The 21,163-nt window shown below is 34.0% G+C and overlaps 1 protein-coding gene across 2 annotated transcripts in view; it reads left to right on the top strand.

Annotated features, from left to right (window-relative positions):
- LOC105481070 (protein kinase cGMP-dependent 1) overlaps positions 1-21,163 on the top strand; it is a 1,243,906-nt gene that overhangs the window by 426,989 nt on the left and 795,754 nt on the right. For both annotated transcript variants that reach the window (XM_011740360.2, XM_011740371.2), the window contains exon 3: positions 7,210-7,323. In XM_011740360.2, coding sequence (XP_011738662.1) covers positions 7,210-7,323 — 114 coding nt within the window. The remainder of the gene's footprint in view (positions 1-7,209; positions 7,324-21,163) is intronic.

Below are 21,163 nucleotides of genomic sequence, written 5' to 3' on the forward strand. Positions count from 1 at the left end.
GCATTATATTACAAACTCACTCAAGCTTAATATTAAAGCATAACAAAAATAAAAATCATATTAAGACTGCCCACAATTCTGATAGTGGTTGTAGTACTCTTGCCATTTGCCTGCCTCTAAGCAATTACGGAAATAGCCATTCATTCTTTAGGCTAATTGAAGGTGCTCATGTACTATAGAAAAAAATAGAGCAAGAATGTATTACACATTGCTGGAATTAAGCTTAATATACTTGACTTAATTAAGACAATTAAATTGTATGTTCAGCTCTCATTTATTTAGGGGATGATTAGTCTATTTTCCTTTCTTTTTTGTGGGTGCACACTGAATCTATGGCCTGTCTTTAGCTTGCCTCATTACTGGAAATTGAAATCAGTCCACAAACACTTATCTAGTGCTTGCCATGTATTTTAAGTGGTAACATTTCAAAACATAATGCATAGAAAGATTATGGAATCATGATGCTGGGGAAGGATGTTGTGAAATCCTCTCAGAATCCTGTTCATTGTCAGATAAATGACTGAACCATACAATAGGTTTAGTATGTTCTCTTTTCCTTAAATATCTCCAAGGACAGAATTGCAGCAATGTAAGTTGCTCATTCCAGACTTTCATTCTGATGGTTCAGATGATTCTCTATATCTAAATATTCAGATTGCTTAAATTTCAGTCTGTTTCCTCATAGAAGTTTTCTTTGTGAATATGTCTGTATGCCCTATGACCTCAGAATGAGAAAAATTCTGAATTTGAGATACCTTGAAAGTATGTTGACTCTTTTTTTGCATAAATGAGATTTTTAGTTTTGGATAGCTTATTACATTTTTAATTCACAGTCAAGAATAACGATAATGGTTTTAGTTCATATGCAATATGTATTATAATCTGTTGTAATTTGGTATAATGAAAATTGTGTCAAGTGTGTTTGTAGCAATCATGACCACAAGGGAAATCAGATTTGCCTAATTTAAGGAGAAGCAAAAGTCTTCACTCATGTAGCTTCAACCTCAACTACCCTTTTCCTTCTCACATTGTTTCATTCCATTTGGATAACTAGTTCTTTGGGGCACCCTGTAAGAATTGTTGCTATGATGATCTCAAAGAAAAGTGACTTCTTTGAATGAGAAGCTTGGTTCTAACTAAAATATTCTAAGAGCATGATGGTCTTAGAAACTATGAATATAAAAAGGTTTAGAAAAAAACCGAATACATATATATGTGTAATGAGAAACTACTAAGCAAGATACGTAGCCAACTAGGAGTAAAACAAACTAAAATAGGGCTGTTTCTCACAGGCTTTATTCAATGAACAAAGAATGATTTTCAAACGTTCAGATTAATACTGTGAAGAGTTAACACATCGTCTAGGGGGTAAGAGTTCAGATCCAGAGAGACTTTATCTATTCAGATTCGAAAGCAATCTTAAACTGACAACTGATAAGGCAATGACACACTGCCATTCTTTAATTCAAGAACAAAATTGCATCTCACAGTGCAGTCATCCTTTTCCTTCTTACAGTGGCTTAAGAAAGACATACATAAATGACTAACAAGTAGTACAGGTTTAAGGGAGATATCTAAGTGTATAGTCTGTCCCTGGGAATTGGATGGCTTTTCCCCATAGGTAGCCCCATAGCAGCCTCATCAATTTCTACTTTCTTACTGGGTGACAGCACCCCCCTCCATCTAAAATGACCCTGCAAGGCAAGTTTGATGTAACAGTATGCCTAATCTATTAAGAAAGATCCACCGATGAACCCCATCTCCCAGAGGAAATTACATCCTCGCTGGTGACAGCACAGCCCCACTACCAGAATGCTGAAAGTTCCTTTTGAATCTAGCAACTGTAGAAGCCCTTATACCGACTCTAACCTACAAAATCATGAAGGCGTAGTCAAACAGATTACAGAAGGAAAGAGATAAGAGTTCTTGTCTAGACAAGACCTTTGTTATAACACCTGTTTCCCTTTAATAGTCAATCAAGTTGTCCTGAATGTTCCAACCAAGATCTCTGGAATTAAGCACAGTGATTATAATCAGGTTGTTGCCAGCTATTCTATTTCTGCCTGCCAGTAATAAATCTCTAAGCTGATTCTACTTATCATGAAAGTCCGTATGGCACAAAACCACAGGTTAGTGGAAAACTCATCAGGATAAACAAAGCCGGGAGGTTCTGAGTCTCCCGGAGAACTCAGTTTCTTCCATTATTTATAGGGTCTTATAAAAGATAAACAAAGGTGTAGATATGCTATAATGGGATCCCTTAATACTTACCATCTTCCAAGGGTGGTACGTGTATAGTGGTGCCAAAAACCAGAAGATTGATTGCTTCTCAAAATGACAAGGTTTAAGACTTATGACTCAGCTCATTCCAGAGCATAAATGGGCATATGTTGCCTGAAGTAAAATTTAAAAGTGCATTCAAGTTACCATGATACATTTTTCAATTATTCACGACAATGCCAGGAGCAATAAAAGAGCTAAATAAAATATAATTAACCCTTTAAACCTCATTTTAGCCAACTGTTTCAAATCTTCTCTTATGCAAACAACTTTAGCACTTTAGTAGAATTCAAATTAAAATGATTTGAATTTTTTTATATTTTTTCCTTATGAATATGGTGGTTAAGAGGACACAATGAACATTATACCGATCTAGTCATATATTTTTAAAAAGTAAATATAAATAGTAAAATGCACAGAAGCAGAATACATAAATTACCACATTTTGGATTATCATTTGTTCCCCAAGTGAAAGATCTAATAGCTTCTAGTAACTGTTGGGCTTAGAGAAATTAGTAGAAACAGTCTAGAACTTAGTAAGGTGTTCAGAAAACAACTTTCTGATACTCTTTAAAAAATAAATCTTTGATTTGAAATCTAACATATTTGAAACTGAAACTAAACTGAAGTATTGAAACAATTATGAATAAATGCTAATGAATGTCTGCTTTTTTTTAACGAAATAGCTATCACATTAATCAATGATGACCAGCAGTAAACTCATCAAAATGCATTTCTAAAGTTAGCAGCAAACTATAATATATAAAAACCTCCAAACTGATCTGTTTCTAAATTTGGTATGTCTTTGGCAAAAGCATGCTATATATTCAGCCTACCTGACATTTTCCCTATTTGTTTTACCCTCTTTCCCACCTAAATAATAACATATAAGTTCACCTACTTTCTATGCAAATGGAGTCAGTGTAAAACTAATCTCAGAGGTAGCCACAGAATGAAAAAGAAGAAGAAGATAAAAAAACACACAACTCCTTAAGGGAGTATAAAACTAAGGGAATGGCCTCATGACTACCTTAATACTTTAGAGGAAGAAAGGAAGTTGATTAGGTGATATTAGGGGTAACTGGATGTAGGCAGTAAGTTTTTATTATTCTTAGCTTTCTTAAGTGAACCACACATTTATACTTGGAAATCATTTATAAATGTGTAATCACTTCTAATTTTGCTACAAGACTGGTGAGTGGCCTATTAGCTTAACTAATTTCACATATCAGACCAGTAACTCACTAGACTCTTAGAAAATTGGGATACTTCTAAATGTCTCTGAAAGAGCCTTCATTAAAGTATCCAGTGTGTCCTGCCTCCTTGAATTTGCCGTTCCCCATTCACATAACAGGTGTGAGAAAGGATACCAAATTCTGACTCAAGGTAACAAAGTACAGACACTGAGTTTTGTTTATCATTTATGGCTTTCCGTTTACTTAAAAAATGCAGTGCTTTTTGGACCAGACACTGTGGGTCACGCCTGTAATACCAGCACTTTGGGAGGCTGAGGTGGGTGGATCATGAGGTCGGGAGATCGAGACCATCTTGGCCAACATGGTGAAAATCCATCTCTACTATACTCCAAAAAAAAAAATTAGCCAGGCATGATGGCGCGTGCCTGCAATCTCAGCTACTCGAGAGGTTGAGGCAGGGGAATCGCTTGAACCTGGGAGGCAGAGTTTGCAGTGAGCCATGTGGTGCTAGAGCACCACTACACTCTAGCCTGGCTGAGGGAGACTCCATCTAAAAAAAAACAAAAAACAAACAAACAAAAAAAGCAGTGCTTTTTGGGTCATTGTCATCTATCATATGACATCACCCTTACTTTTTTGACTACTGTGAGGATATTGAATTTCCAGTGTTTAACTTAGCCTGGAAAATATGTTTATGTCAAAACTGCTATTTCTCAAATACAATATAGCTAAGTGATTTTTAGCTATTCCAATTAATGTGAAATACAACCCTTTGTTACCAGCACTGATTATTCATATATATGAATAATTTATATACATATAGGTATAATTTATACCTACCTTATCAAAAAAATAAGTTAAACATGAGAAAATTAGGCAAATATAAGATCAGGAAAATATGTTTGAACCAGAAGTGAGCTTGTTCACAAATATTAAACTTTGGAGACTTATACAATTCTGGTTGTAATGTCATAAGAGAATAGGAAATATAATTCGTTAGAAAATTAATTGTCAGTAAGTTGAAACAGATCAGTGTTATATTAGCATGGTTTTTCAGGAAAGAAGTGGCAGTACAACTGAGTATGGTGGTCGTGGCAGTGAGGGGACATTCACTCTTTCCTATGGGGGGAATATCTGATCTTTATAAATTAGTTCTGATGTAATGGGTCCATAGATTTCCTTTAAGAAATCACTGAGCTAAAACAATAGTCCTGATGTTCCTCCTCCTTTAAAAAGAAAACTCCAAAACTGTCTAATAGAATTCTTAGTAGTGGTTTTACTCGCATGGCCCATAGGTTTCTTTCCACTGAAAATGTTTAATTATCAAACCCAAAGAGTCAGAGAAACAGACTTGTACAAATCATTTATTTATGAAAGTTCTTTAGGAATTATTCCTTTTGCTTTCAGATCTATTAATATAATTGACACTAGATCTGTAGGTCAAGAAAATTTTATAAAGTGTTGAAAAATTGTTATATATTATTCTTTGGAGTCTCTACCACTAGGCTGTAAGGGCTAAAGAAATATTACATCAAATGTTGGCCAGGCATAGGCAAATGGAGAAAATACAAAGCCATTGCATTAATCTAGGAAGATTGGTATGATCTTCTGAGCTTCTATTTTCTTCTTTGGATGTGATTTAAAAGGTTCTCTCCTCAACCCCCCATAGAGAGGGGATCTGAAAACAAATTCTTTCTCCACTGGAGGAGGGGAAATTAAAAACCTCTATTATCCTACATTGTTCTTGGTTAGTTTCTGTAGTAGATGATGGAATATTGTGCTTCAATGTCATCTAATAAATCATACCTCCATATAAATTATAATAAAATAATGCCAGTGATAAGAGCAAGCATTTATTAAGCATTTGCTATGTGCAGGATACTGTGTTAAGAATTTTACCTGCTTTATCTCACTTAATTTTTACAATCATCCAATGAAATAGGTGCTTTTATTGTATCCATTTCACTGAGGCAAAGAGAAGTTAAGCAATTTGCCCAAGGTCACAAGGCCAGTAAGGAACAGAAAAGGGAACCAGAACTAAATTTTGGTCTATCTTTAGATGATGTACAAATTTTTAAATCTCTGTGTTATATTCTGTCCTGTCTCTCATTCTTGAGTGGTAGATGAAATTTCTAGGGGCATAGGCTTGCCACTGAAAAAAAGGGAGGAAAATGCCATGGGAACTATCTGAAGCTTATGAAAAGATGAATTGACTGTACTGATTTTGATGGGGAAGAATTTTCTTCCCTACAGTCAAGAAGTGAACCATGAGAAAGCTAGAATATTTGGCCATACCTGTGTAAGCAAGTCCTTTTAAACCTTTTGAATTGTTGAATTTGTTCATTCCTGACTAGTTTCTTTACATACAAAAGGGGCATGCATACACCAGTCAAAAATAATGAGGAGATTTTTTATGGACTTTTATTCTAATTGCTGCAGAATTCTCTCTTCATTGATACTGTTTATGTGAAATGGTTTTCAGGGTAGGATAATGTCCTCTGAAGGGAGAATCATGTACCACTAGTATATGGATTAAACTTAAAATAAAATATGTGTGTGTGTATATATATATATTTAAGATTTTATCTCCATAGTATTTGAAAATAATTAATCAGCACATTAAACCTCAGTTGTTACAAAGATTACTGCCTAGATAAAACCAGGTTGATTTTAAAAGTGAAGGAGTGAATTTAATGTCAATACTCTAAAAGGTTAAATATTACAGGTAGCACACAAATAAAGGAACAATTATGAAATCAAAGTATAAAGGCCTGAAGTTTGGCAAACACTGGAGGAGCATTAGTTCCTTTCAAACACAAGCTAACTCTCTTGCCAGGCATTAAGCTTCTCTTCTGTAGACCGTGGATAAATAACTTGGAGAAAAATAGAAGAGGAGAAGTCAGTCAAGAATGGACTCTGTTGCCTTTTTATTTCTACCCTGATTGTATTAGGTGATGAAATTCTTAGTCTACATAGGTATGACTTTCAAAAAAAATATATATATATATATTATATATATATTTTTTCATTTCTCTCATAAATAGCATTTTTCTTACTTGCAGGTAACAATGTATACCCAGTACGTGGTGTTTCCTTAGCTTTTTTCTTCCTTTAACGTTTCATTTTCCAAGCCCTTTGTCAAACATAAACTGTCATAACACAGTTTTCTTTTCCCTCAACCCTTGTAGTTTGTTTTCTCCTACAGTCAACGTTGCAGAGCTGGGAAGCAGATAAGACAGTCTTGCCTGAGTCAGGCAAGATGTTTTAAATAAAAAGATATCAAGAGCAGAATTAACTAATGGCAAAGGGTCAAAGTAATTCCCCTCTTCATAATAACTGCCTTACTAATGAGAATTTTCAAGTATGAAATGTGCTGTAGAAAATGTACTACTTACTCAAGTTTTCTTTCAGATTCAAAATTATGTTAAAATTGGAATTACCATGGTTTACTAATAACAGACTTGGAATGATATTATGTTTGCCTGTTTGTCTCTATCTTTACTTGTTGTTTTGGATCTCATATCAAATCTTTTCAGTAGTAAATTTAAGAAAATATGTACTTTTCCTAACTTCCATATTTTGTTTCATTTCTTGCATTGCCTCTTGGTGACTTTTTTTAAATTGGTAACTGCATTTTTACAAATGAGCCTAACATTCCTCTTCACATTAAAAATGCAACAAATGAAGCATGAGAAAGAATTTATATAACATGTTTTTCCCTCCTCCTTTTTAGATGGTAAGGTTGAAGTTACAAAAGAAGGTGTGAAGTTGTGTACCATGGGTCCAGGAAAAGTGTTTGGGGAGTTGGCTATTCTTTACAACTGTACCCGGACAGCGACCGTCAAGAGTAAGACTATTTTCATATATTTAAAATATATTTAATGTCTTTTCCCTAGGCCTTTGAGATGTTAATTAAAATGCCCATTTATTTAATCTTTATAATTTTATTAGTTTGTATTTTAATTTTTGCCCCGCCATATAGCTGATATATTTGTTTTCCTCCTAAAGGTGATTGTTAACAATCGGTTTTGTATAAATTACATTTTCTTGCTGATTTCTGAGAATTATCCTTTAATCAATAAATTCTCATAGTTAGGATTTTTTAAATGATATAATTTTATACATTTGAATCAAATAAGAGCAAGTCTTTTTCTTTTCTCTCTTTATAGTGTCAGGATCATATTTAAGAAATTTTTACATGTCTGTCTATTTTGGGTTATGTTCCTCACATAAATTCCACTTGTTTACTCAGTGGTTTAGAAAAATTAAGAGGAGAAATGTCCTTCATCTCATTCAAACATCATTGAGTAAGATATCTCCTGAATTCTAAAACTGCATCTGAGGGTATTTTTGCCTTCAGCTGCTCATCAAGCTGTATATTATAGCATTTTTCTTTTCTACTGATTGAGCTTATTTTAAATCAGGGCAATAAAGCAGCTTGTTTCCCTAATTTTACATGTATGTGTATATATGATTTCTCTAGCAACTTTTGTTGCTTGGCAGAAGCAGCTGCAATAGTTAGAAGGAAAAAGATTTTTTTTTTTTAATCTGCTTCCTGAGTAAGTATATAATGACTGTATAACAAACAGAGCTGAATTCAAAAGTCAACAATGTAAGGTTCATTGCATCTTTAGGCAAATGTATGTATTTCATGTTTGAAAAGTCTTTCTGATACATTTTCCTGTGGTTGATTTCAATCACAGATTACTTTGATTAGATTTTGTCATTTAAAAAAAATGCTATTGGCAAAATGACAAGTACATTGTGAATTTCAATTAGTTTTATCTGGATCTCATTGACGACTTTTTGTATTAGTTTTTTCCTTCAGAAGTGCAGCATATAACTGATAATATAACAGTGAAATTGGATTTAAAAAAACATAAGAATGCATGGCCAGCTGGAGTCCCAGAAATTGTCTTATGCGTCTTATTAGTGAATCACCTTTTTATTCATTGGATTCACTGTAACATCAATTGTAAATGGGCCCCTTTTAGGATGAGTCTTCCTTGGCATTTGATTCTTGATCTCTGAAAGCACAGGACTCTTGATTGATAGATGCTGCCATGTTTTTACGTCAAGTGATCATTCAATTACATAGCTCAAAGAATGAGACTCAGTGAACCATAATAGAATCTGCCACAACTTTTACTTACTTAAAAAGAACCTTAACTGTAGAAAAGAATAGTCATGGCTCCATTAAGTGAAACCGGTTTTACAATCATGCTTCATTTTCATGAGAAATATATTCCTTTTCAGATAAAAAAAAAAAAGACCAGAATAGCATATTTTGATGATATCTCAGAATTATAAGTAGTTTTTTTTTTGTTTTAAAGTATTTAACATTTTTATATATTTCAGGCTTGATACTTTAATCTAACTGAAACTACAAAATTTCCAAAAGCCAACAGTTGGTAATAACATGGTAGTTAATCTTATGAAACATGGAATTTTTATTAAAGAAATATTTTAAATAGTTTATTTACATGAATTTTACAGCAAAGATTTTTAATGATTTGTTTGCTTCATAAACATCAGTTTTCTTATTAGATTTCTATATAGTGATGTTCATCTGCACAACATCTATTGTACTCTTATTTGGCAAATTTAAATAGACACTATGAATCTAATTCAACAAGAAGCTGCTAGATGTTGAATGCAAATTATAAGCCTAACTCTTTTGGGGTCAGAGCATCCATCATCAAGGGAAATGAGTAATGGGACATGTTCTTCTTTAACACAGACTCAGAGAAAGCTGAAGAATGCATCTGTGCATGTGTGCATATTTGTTTCTTCACAGTCCCTTCTTAAGATATAAAAGTTGTGTTGACAAAAGAGCCTAGAGTTGGTGGTGTGCAAATATATACCTGCATTTATAGGTACAGAGGTTTTGTGCATGAATCAGAAACAATATCTGTGAGCAACTGTTTCTTCCAAATGTTTCATAAGCAGTATGAAGTATGAATAATGATTGTTTATTGTTTCAGGACTTTTTGTCATGCCACCTCTGCTATCTAGGGAGATTGTACTTGTGACTGTAGGCCTCAAGCGCCATTTTTTTCTATATATTTTAATTAAACCTTCAGGTTAGATATGTTATGATTCTAATTAGCTCACATTGTGGATGCTACTTTTACAAAATGACTACAGAATATAACTCCCAATGCTATCTTATTCTTTACATGTGATAAAAACATGTCTTCAAATTTATTTGGCTTTTAAGGTTCACTTATTTCTTAGTGTTCAAGATTGCATCAACTTGTCCATTTTTTCCTGTCATCGTGTCATTTGTAGTATCAAATGACAGGAGTATTGACCATTTGGAGTATCATTCAAAATGGATTCATCCACTTGGGCGTACTAGTCTAATTCTGAGGGGAATATTTTTCTATACAATAGCTGACCTATCCAAGCTTCTTCTTTCTTACATACCTTGGCTTTTGACCTCCTTAACCCTAACATCACCAACTTTCGTTCATGATTGAAAATGTTGGTGATCCTTTTTCTTTTCTATTTTCCTTGATCAGCCTGAAAGTTATCTGGCATCTTAATGCGTTTTATTTTCACAGTAGTAACTAAATCCTAGGTAGCATTCAATAGTTTTTCAATGTACATTACTTGTTTCCTGTTCAGGAGAGAAGTTTTTGCAAGTGTATCAGGAGTGAATAAATATATTTCAGTGACTTCACTAGCTAATGAATATGATCAGAACACCTGTGTTTTTTTTTCTTCTAAGCTTACGTTATCAAGAAGTAGTTTTCTTATTAAAACTCTATATTGACATATGCTATAAAATATGATTTTAAGCTTGTTCATAGTGATCCATCAGAAAGAAGCACCATGGTAGTTTGAAGCAAGCTCTTTGGTTTTCATCTGGGAAAAAAAATAAATTGGCATTCTTCTGAAAATAAATAACATTTATTTTCAGTGGTTATCATGATAGCACAAGGAGGAAGATCTCATAGCACCAGGAAGAATATTTTTTAAAAATCAAAACCACAGTGATATACAAAGAAAAAAATCCTGGTATGATTCAGATCTATATTCATCGTCTACCTCTGCCTTATAAAATAACTATTTATTTTTCCCTGAGGAATGAAGAAATAAAAATATATAAAATTAACATTATATTGGAAACCAGAATTTAACAAGTCTTGAGTTTGTTCATGGCTTAAATAGCCTCAAGTTTTCTTTATTAACTGTGATCTGAAAATGGCCACTTCGTATCTTTCCAGTCACAAACATTCCCAGTGGCATGGGGATGGGAAAAGAATCACTTGTTAGAATTGGTTTCCACAGCACCAATTAATGTTTCCAGTATTGATTTTTAAAAATGTTTTCGAAATATTTTGACATTGTCTAGTGAAAGGAGTTTGATCATCCATTTTCAACCCCACAGGGGCAAGAATGTCTCACATGTTGTTTGAATACCCCTTACTTACTCAGTCCCCACACCTGGAAGCAGATCATTATCACGTTTTCCTAAAGTGTCACTCCTGGGTGTGATTTCACTTTTACTACCCTCACAGCTACAGCAATATCAATTTGCACTTACCCTGGGCCTTGCTTCTGTGCCCAAAGTTCTTCAAAATAACAAAAATGGAGAAGTTGAAGTTACTGGAAACCTAAAAGGAAAAGGCGTTTCATTTACAATGAGAGGAATTCAGTGACATGTGTTGTACTGGGGGTATTTTTGCCTGTAAATATTAAATTGAAGCCCTGCTTCTCTTACTTTGAGTTTCAGCTCACAGTGCCTCGAGACCTTTGGTCATGTATTATTCAAATGGTCTCGTTCAACTATACTCCAATGAAACCCAATAAAAAGCATTTTTCAGGGAAATATCTTGATGCCTGGTCAATATAATCACCACGGAAAGTTATCTACAAAGAACATCTATGGTGGATGTGGTAGATATTTTATGACATTACTTGGGCAAAATATCTAATTATTTCTCCTTAAATTGTTAATAACAAGTATTTAGTTTTTTTCTTTATTAAAATACTTCATTACTAATGCTAAAGAACCTAAAAAGCATACAAGAAATCTGACAAATTGATGACTTTAACAATATCGGGTAAAAAACTATTTTTCTGCCTTGGTTTGAATATTTTTAAGTTTCCATACTTAAACTTTCCTAAGTTATTAGTAAAGGGGAAGTTGACTACTTAAGATATTTTACTAAGCGTCATAGACATTTTAAAAACAAAGTTTAAAGGTCTGGAGTTTTCTGTTTATTTTTGTTTTTAAAATAAATTTGAGTCTATGTAGTGAAATAGCTTTACATTCCCTTGCAGCTGTTTTAAGCATTACATTATTCAAACTGTATCAGAAAAATCTGCTGACTGTCAAAAACCTAAATGATGAACAAGAATTAAATAACAGAAGATTCGACTGAATTTTTTGCTGTAAATACTTTTACATGCTGTAAAAACAATGCCTATACCTAATACCTAGACTCGATATCTCATTCATCCACACTATGCTTTTTACTGGTAAAAGAACAAAAGACATGAATGCCAATTTTTACTGTGAATGAAAAGGAGTCATTGATGAAGCTCTTATAATAGCTGCAAACCTGGGAAATTTCTTAAGATGCCTAAACCAAGAAGTAAGCAATCAGATACTTTTTAAGAAAATATCATTGTAGAGCATCATGAAGTATTAGATTTTTGATAAAGATACATTCACATGTGAAAATGAAGCAACACTGTCCATTAGCACAAACAATTGCTAGAATACCATTACTACTGGGTTTTCACGAGCACAAGTACCCAGGTACTGTCATGCTTGCTGTGCTACAGCAAAAGAGCCGGAGAGATAACTGGGCTGATGAGACAGTCACTGTGCTGCCTTTGAGAGGTAAGTTAAAAAGATGCGTGTTTGCTTTCTCCCAGTTTAATACAGGCTTTTTACCAAGAATCCTGAAAGAAGGAGAGAAGGCACAAGTTAAATTTGGGTCAATGATGAGTAGAAACGTGACCCTAGTTGTGGAAGGGATGGTTAAGTGACTTCCCGCGAGTTTTATCATTGCGGACTATGAAGCGAACAGTATATTTTGGCAGCATCTTGGGGAAGTTGGTACACTTGTTTAGTGAGTTAATTAGACAATATTCTTCTTAGTAAAATTTTCATTGCATTTGTCTATTAAAGAATACTGTGAAATTAGTAACATAAATCCAATTATGTAATCCCTAAGAAATAAATTTCTTTAATAAAGGAATCAATTCACTAGGTACCAATGCTGCTACATAACAGACTAACAAGAACAAATGCACATGCAAAAGCAATGTTTGCATCTCATTTCTTTGTTGTTTAAGTAGACTGAAAATGAATTTCAGAGAAGAGGCAAACTATTATTAAACTATATTTTCTTCTACAGGTTGAGAAGATTTTTTTTCCCTAGGCTTGAGGGAAACTATTACAATCAAAATGTATTTATAATTTATATGTAACTACTTTCCCAAAAATTCATGTCCAATTTCTATATTGGCCAGGCCTGGTAAATAGTCATATATTAGCAGTGCTTCTGAGGCAAAATATACCTCCCATAGTCAAAGAAAGGCAATAAATTTAATTCCTTCCTAAGGCTAGATAAATTACTCTCCCTCTCCCTCCTTTAATTACTAAATCATTGAATACTTTGAATATTCTCTATTTCTAAAGAAGAGTTAGACTTTAGCTGATGGGGTGTTATGTTTTAAAGATCACAAGTAATTTACGAGGAAATCTAAACAATAGGCAAGAAACACTGATTTTTTTTTTTTTTTTTTTTGTTAGCAGTTTTTGTTATTTAATCCTGCAGAAGCAGCAATTTTCCCACAAAAACCTGCACCACAAGAAGCTCCCACACATGTAAAGCTTGAGTCAGTTTTTGGTAATAATGAATCTACATTCATTCATTTAACAATTTGCTTAGAGGCATTTTTAGTATTTATTCAACTGATTTGAACAATAAAAAGCAAATTAGTAATATAGGCCAATACTGTATTTTCTGTAATTATTTTTCTTAAAGGAAACCTTCCTGCCTATAGGTCAGAGTCGGGATGAATTTCTAATGGATGTTTCCACAGTAACAATAAATAATTAAACCAGACAACATTTGAAGACTAAGAACAACACATGAAGCTCAGCGCTTTTGGGATGGGTTGTGTTGTTACCCCCATTTTATTGCTAAAGCAACTAAGACCTAAAGCAGTTAAGCAACTAGGCCCATGTCCGTAACTAGTGAGAAGGAGGGCCATAAGTCTGACACTATTTTGCTATATAGCTGCTGTCACAAGCATTTGAATTTTGTCTGCAATCTTTCATTTTGCTTTTAAGCACAAGTGTATCTATAAGACTACTTCTGTTGGTCTGAGGACTCCACTTACACAAAAATTTATACAGCACGGTATGATTTCAAAAATTTTTAAATATTAGCACATGGATCCATGTTAAGTACATCTGTTATGAAAGGATGAATTCTGTAACATAATGATGAGAAAGTCATAAATTTAACACCTTAGAGACATATAATGAGCAATCAGAACCTATTGCAGGATCTAGTTTTTGTAATGCATTGAAACCCTTATGGAGATTTCACGAGATGAAACTTTATGATTTAATGTTTAAGACATTACTAAGTAGCTACATTTTTTTACATAAAATATATTAGTTAATCAATTTCTTCAAAGGAGGAATTATGAAAATTTAAACAGCAGCTAACGACAATGAATGAAGACTGGGAAAAAATTATTATTTTTCTTATATAACATAACAAAAGGATAAGGTGAGTCGTGACAAGTGTGTTTGCCTTCATTTTCGCCTACGATTTCCTCTGACTACTGAGGAAATGTAACCTTGGCACTTCGTTGGTGAATCTGAAAAGCCCGCTCTGCTTATGAGATGTTCTTTGTTGACTAAATTTCTAAGTTATCATGCTAATAATGCTTTATAATTTACAACCTGTCATCCCATGCATTTTGTAATGTAATCTTCAAAATACCTCCATCTAGTAGATGAAGGAGATTGTCCTTGATTTTCCAGATGAGAAAATGCAGGCGAAGATCATGAAGTGCGTTAGTATAGTTCATTAACAGAGTCTCTGATGCAAATTTAGGTAGCAGTAATTTAAACTCCTTCCTATAAGCACTTCTCCTTTTTTCCTTCTGCTCCCCACCCCCATATGTGGACTCCTGAATAAGGCTCTTAATATGCCTACTGCCCATACCTAATGTATGAACTTTTGGTAAGGGAACTTCAGCTGTTTACCCCAATGATTCTCAAAGTGTGGTCCCTGGAACAGCAGCATCAGCATCACCTAGGCCATCACTAGAAATGCAAAATCTATGGCCCCTGCTTTACTGAATGGAAATTTTGGTGGCAGGTCACAGCTATCTGTGTGTAACAAGGCCTTCCAGGTAATGCCCCTATAGTTTGAGGACTGAACTATACCCTATAGGTGCCCAGTTAGTGTTAACCTACACATATGCAAACTATCATGTTCATCAAATTGTCCATATTGAGGAATTTAAAAGAGAATTCCAGACTCTATAATAAGTAGTCAGTGTTATTATTGGCATCATTGCAGCTTTTTTTCTTGTTTTGTTGCTGTTGAGCAGAGATATTTAAGGAAAGTTGCATTTTTCTTTTAAGGAGTAAAACACAACCTTAGTAAAGAGTATCAGCTTTATACATATTATTAACATATTCTTTTGAAGAATAGTGAGAAGTAAAATTAAAAGAAGAACAGATTGAGAGGGAGGGAAAAATTAAAAAATCATGGACTGTCGAGTCATGTTGTTAACAAAAATCACTTTTAGATTTATTAAACTTGATGGTTAGGATGCTGGTAGAAAAACAGAACAAAGAAAAAGTTTCATTTGATTTTTTGTTGTTCCTTTTCATGGTCATGAGTATAGTTTGGATTAAGTGAAAACAAATGTGAATGGACATTTTTAAGAAAACAACTGAGTTGATAATGTCTTCATATATTCCAATGTCAAAATACATTTCTCATTAATGTATTAAGTTCAACCTTTTGGACTCATAGTGAAAAGGTCTTTTGTACTTTCCATAGGTGGCCATTGACTTAATTCATAGTGTGATCCAGGTAGTCTTAGGTGGGTTGCATAACTCTTTGCTTTCTATAGTTAGAAGATGAAAAGACATCCATATATCACAGTCATTGAAAAAGAAATGGAGAGTTCCTTAGAATTGAGACCAGTAGAGATCTGAGGCCTGGAGTATTGAAGGATACAGGCAAGGAGGTGAGCCAGTCAATATTTGCAGGAGTCCTGAAGAATTGAGTTTTCACTGTGAAGGTGACAGTAGATCCTAGAGACTAAATATTGGCTACTCAGAAGGCAGGTAAAAAAAAAGATTCAAGGATCGATCTGGGATAGCTGAACATACTTACATACTGGGATAGCTAAGTATTCTTTACTACTTGTTTTCTCTAAAGGAGAAACAGTCTGCCTCATTGATAATTACTCACTTTATACCCTCATAATTCCTTCCACTTCTAGAAGAGCAACACTTCATTGACCTGAAAGTGTGGTTGTCTATAACCTTCTGAGTGGGATCAAACAGCATTGTTTAAATTATTTTCCTAAGTGGATTATTTGTTGTTGTTGCTTTGTTTCTAAAGTAAAATTTCGTAGAGTACTTCTGTTTATGAAGCTTATAAGAACAGACTTTTCTGGTTACAGAATAGGGGAACAGCCTCCAGGAGCCCATCCAGTTGCCCTAAATTCCCTTGCTATTCATTCCCTCTCATTCCTCCCCCTGAATTAAGTTCTTCTCTGAAATGTCTGAGTTCAGGTCAGGTAAAATTGTTTGAAGACCACTTTTCTAGTTGAATCCAGGGTTACTCTGAATACCTAAGTAATGATAATTCTTTATCAACTGTATACTGTGTACGTGCCGCTTGGCTATATGTAGAATCTCTAACCTTTACAATAGTCCTGCACGTTAGCAATCGATACTGCAATTGCATAGGTGAGGCAACTGAGTTTTAAGGAGCTTAAGAAACTTCTTTAAGGTCACACACCTGGATTTCTAAACTGTATCTCTCTCCTTAACAGTCACCAGTAAAATATTGAACTACATTATTTCAAATGTTGTTTTGGGCAGTTGATATATAAAAATTGAATTCTAGGTCTGCACTGTCATTTATCAAGAATTTCTAAGACTCATACCAAATTCATGTGAGGCACTGCTGAACTCTCTGGGGAGCATCATGGAGAAAGAGGGCATAGCCCTACAATTAAGATATTTATAATCTAGTTGGAAAGAAAGGAAATATAGAAAGATTACAAGGAATTATTGGCAAACTAGATCTAAAGAAATGGAGGAATTTGGAAGGAGAGAAAAATTATTCTGGACTAGCATTGACAGATTTAGTGGAGGAGATAGAAGCTGACCTGTGCCAAAATTAAAGAGAAGAATAGTTCTGAGCATTTGTGTCCAGAAGCATATTGCTTGGGTTCTCATCCTTTGCCACTTACTAGCTTTGTGTCCCTGCGAAAACAATTTATTGTTCCTGGGTCTCATTTCTCTTAGCTTCAAAATGGTAAGAAGCCGCCTTATGACTGTGACAAGGATTAAAGAAGGGAATGCCTGTGATGTGCTTAGTGCAGAAATGAACGTAATGCAGTCAGTAAACACTTACTGTTCTGTAACAGTTGTTATTATCACAGTTGATGCTATAAAAGCAAGAAATAATCCAGAAGGGAGTTGGAACTTTCATCATTTGCAGAACCTGAGGAACTAAAAGCACAATTTGAAACCCATAGATAAAGAAGAATAAGAAAGAAGGGCCACGCTCCAGAGACTGGAGGCTCTGGCAGGATCCCAGACCCTAATTTTTTCATCACAGCCCTTACTTGGGGAAGTTGGTTCATATGCATGCTTTGAATTAACTTGTACAAGAGGCACTGATGTCAAAACCAAACTACAGGTAAGGATAGAGGGGTAGAGATTGAATGACACAGACTGGACATTGAATTCAGTGCTTCTGTTTGGAGGTATGACTTTGGTCTGTGAAGAGGCAAAGGGTATTCATCTGTGTTTTCCCATAGTCCTGTTGCCGTCACTTCTCTCCTGGCCAGATTTCTTAGGACTTCATGAGAAGTGTTTGTGTATTTTGAGTCTGTGTGTTCACAGACCTGAGGATGCGCCAAGTATACCAAGGCTTTGGACAAATTACAAATAGATGGCTATTGAGCATGCCTTTAAAGCATTAACTATTTTAAAAAGTACTATTTCAGACAAATGACAAATGCAGAATGTAACTTAAGATGCATCCTGGAAATTCAGAACTTGTGGTGTTCAATTCATCTGTCTTCTTTAATTGCCTTAAGGAAGAACCTGAATCTATAATCACCACATTCTTTCTGGGTAAAGTTGCCGGTGATGGCCATAATTTTAATAAGAATGCAAAAACTGACCCCCTAGAAGATTCAAGCTTCTTCTGGCCAAATCCTTGATCAGAATGATAAAATTATATTTTGTAATTTTATAACCTTATTTTATAAATGAAATCCTTTTATCTATATTTTTAATTTAGCAATTCCTATAGTTAACCAAGTTCTTGAAATTGCTCATATTCATTGCCTTTTATTGTCATTTAATACATGGAGCAAAAATCTACCAATTTAAGTGGAATTTGTCTCTGACACACAACCAATAAAAGTTATCCATGAAGCTTAAGCATAACATGAAACAAAGTGAGATACTGAAAAAAAATAAATGGGATTCTCCCAACCTGAAATGGCCCAATCTATGTGAAGCCCAAAATGTAATACATGAAGTTTTGAGGCTACAAAATTATTGAAAGTTTAAAATCAGAATTTCTGAAATGCTAAATATCTTCTGCAACTCAAATTTGAGTTGGAAGAGATCTTAGACATAAAAAAAATCAACGCCCTTTGTCTATTAATTAATAAAAATAGAAATGAGCTCTAGATGTTTTGGAACTCTGTTTAAATACATCAAAATACCTTAAAAGTCTCAAAAGCAAAAAGAGAAAATACTAAATGAAAGATGTAATCTTGTATTTACTCATTCTCTGAATCTCCTGCTTGTGCTTTCTATTTTTTCAATCTGATAAACTTATACCATGGACAACAGTAAACAATTATAAAAACAGCAGAATATTTTTCTGTATAGACTATTTTCCTTATAATTATTTGAATTTATTTAGCATGCCTTTTAAAATTTTTCATAATTTTCTGATCGTAAAAGTAATATATTTATAAAATACATACATGTAAAGATTTTAAAAATCACTTATAATCCCACTCCCAAAAAAAAATACTTTGACATTTTGGCCTTTATTCTTTCTCTTCCTAAATATCTGAAAAGGGAAGACCATACTATTCTACTTTTTAATAATCATGTTCAGTTCTGAATATTAGTTGTTTGTTTATAGTTGCTATGTGTTTTTGTTTTTGTTAAGGTTTTATTTTGGGTCAAAGTAGCTGGAGTTTGTTTTCATTTTCCCTTTGAGCTTTTCACTTATATGATACTATTAGTGTGCTTTTTCTTCTACTCATCTTCCAATTTTTTTCAATTCATTTTTGCTATTAAAAAATGTGTTTTTTTTTTCTGCTCTCGATGTGCATATTCTCGTTGGTCCATGCAACTTAATAACTTGAACTAGAATATTAATACTTTGTATTCATGTTTCATGAATACTTCGAATTGGAAGCTGTTATACATGCCCTTTGTTAACAGGGATGATTAAATTGGAATAGCAAGTAGTGATGAGAGAATTGGTGTCTTTCTACAGATATGTTCAACAATAATACATGTCTAGTGGTTGACTTGGCACGCCTTCAGAGCATTTGAATTTTAGGTTTCTCCCAATCTTTGTGATGACAGTCTGGCATTCTGTTTTAGGACTTAGATGTTTCACTCAGTTGAATCACCAGTAGCTTAAAATTTATGGAATAATTATGTTGATTGATTTTAATTGCTCAGCAGAGCCATCTCAAAAAAAAAATTAAATGTTCGCAAGCTTGATTTATTTACGACCGTGCCATTAATGTCTCTGAGCATTAGTTAAATAGGCACTAGATTTCTTTTCCAGATGAGATCTTAAGGCATATAAATTCATGGCATTTGGGTGAACATATTTGCACTGCTTCTCCTATGAACTGATTCTCAATTATTATTAATGTTTGAGAAAAATGTATTAGTCCATGTGGTAAGCTACCCAGAAAAGTTTTCAAATTTTAAGACACATTTCATAAACTAACACCCACAGTACAGGTAAACTGTCTTCTGATATAATCTCTTTGCCAAAGGTGTTCTTATAAAATAAACCATTTTATAACCATTTAGAATATTCCTATGCCTTATCTATAAGTGTCTCTCTACTCAAACTCCCCAAGAGTGTAATTTAATCATACTTGACTTATACGTTGGGCTTGTAATTAAAAATTGGAACTTACTGTGTTCTCCATACCCTTTTCAGCATTCTTCAGGAGTCATCTTTGGAAGTAGAATGATGGTATTGTAGCTGAGATCACTTCCTTGGCATCTAAAAAAAAAAAAAAAAAAACTTAAAAGGTTATGTAGGAGACCCATGGTGAACAGTCTTTGGGTATGACCATGGTGAAGCAGCCGTGAACTTTGACTTTGGTACTGGTATTTAAAACTTTACAAAACACATTTTATTTTAATAATGGTGTTTAGCTCATAGAGAATATTGATAGAAAAGTACTGATAGGGGTTTATTGATAATATGGGAAATTTGTAATGTTTTTGGCCTTAAATGTTTCTAAATAAATGTGGCCATGAGATGTAATGGACAATCAAAAAGGATTAAGGAAAGACTTCAGAAGATATGTTAAGAAATATAAACACAAAATCAAATTTAGCTAAGTATATGAGGGACTGGAGAATGGGGGAGGTGGTGATGGTGTGAGTCTAGGAAGTACCAAAGCACGTGGGAGTATCTACAAATAAAGGAAATCAACAAAGTATGAGTCATGCATACAATGTCTGCTGTATATGACATTTAATGAAACTCATACACAGTAGAATTAATCTATCTTTCTGAAAAAAGTCAATTTGCTATAAAGGAATGTTACTGAGAAAAAGAAAAATGAAGGAACTTTGAATATTTCTTTAGCATGAGGCTATTTTACTCTTCAGACTGATCCTTCCTTCCTTCCTTCCTTCCTTCCTTCCTTCCTTCCTTCCTTCCTTCCTTCCTTCCTCTCTCTTCCTCTCTCTCTTTCTCTCATTCTCTCTTTCTTTCTTTCTCACTCTGTCACCCAGGCTGGAGTACAGTGGCATGATCTCAGCTCACAGCAACCTCCACCTCACAGATTCAAGCGATTCTCATGCCTGAGCTTCCCAAGTAGCTGGGATTACAGGTGCCCACCACCATGCCCAGCTAATTTTTATGTTTTTCGTAAAGACAGGGTTTCGCCATGTTGGCCAGGTTGGTCTCGAACTCATGGCCTCAGGCCTCCCAAAGTGCTAGGATTCCTCGGCCTCCCAAAGTGCTAGGATTATAGGCATGAGTTACCATGCCCGGCCAGACTCTGGTTCAATAGAATACATTATTTTAGTGTTTATGAATTTAAAAATTCTTGTTAATTTTGGATTTGTTTGAAATTTTAAATCCCAAGTAACTCATTATTGACATAATTCAATCAGCTCTTGCTTTTATTTCTCTTGTGAGAAATCATAGTAG

This window comes from Macaca nemestrina, chromosome 9, assembly GCF_043159975.1.
Source record: "Macaca nemestrina isolate mMacNem1 chromosome 9, mMacNem.hap1, whole genome shotgun sequence".
Lineage (NCBI taxonomy): Eukaryota > Metazoa > Chordata > Mammalia > Primates > Cercopithecidae > Macaca > Macaca nemestrina.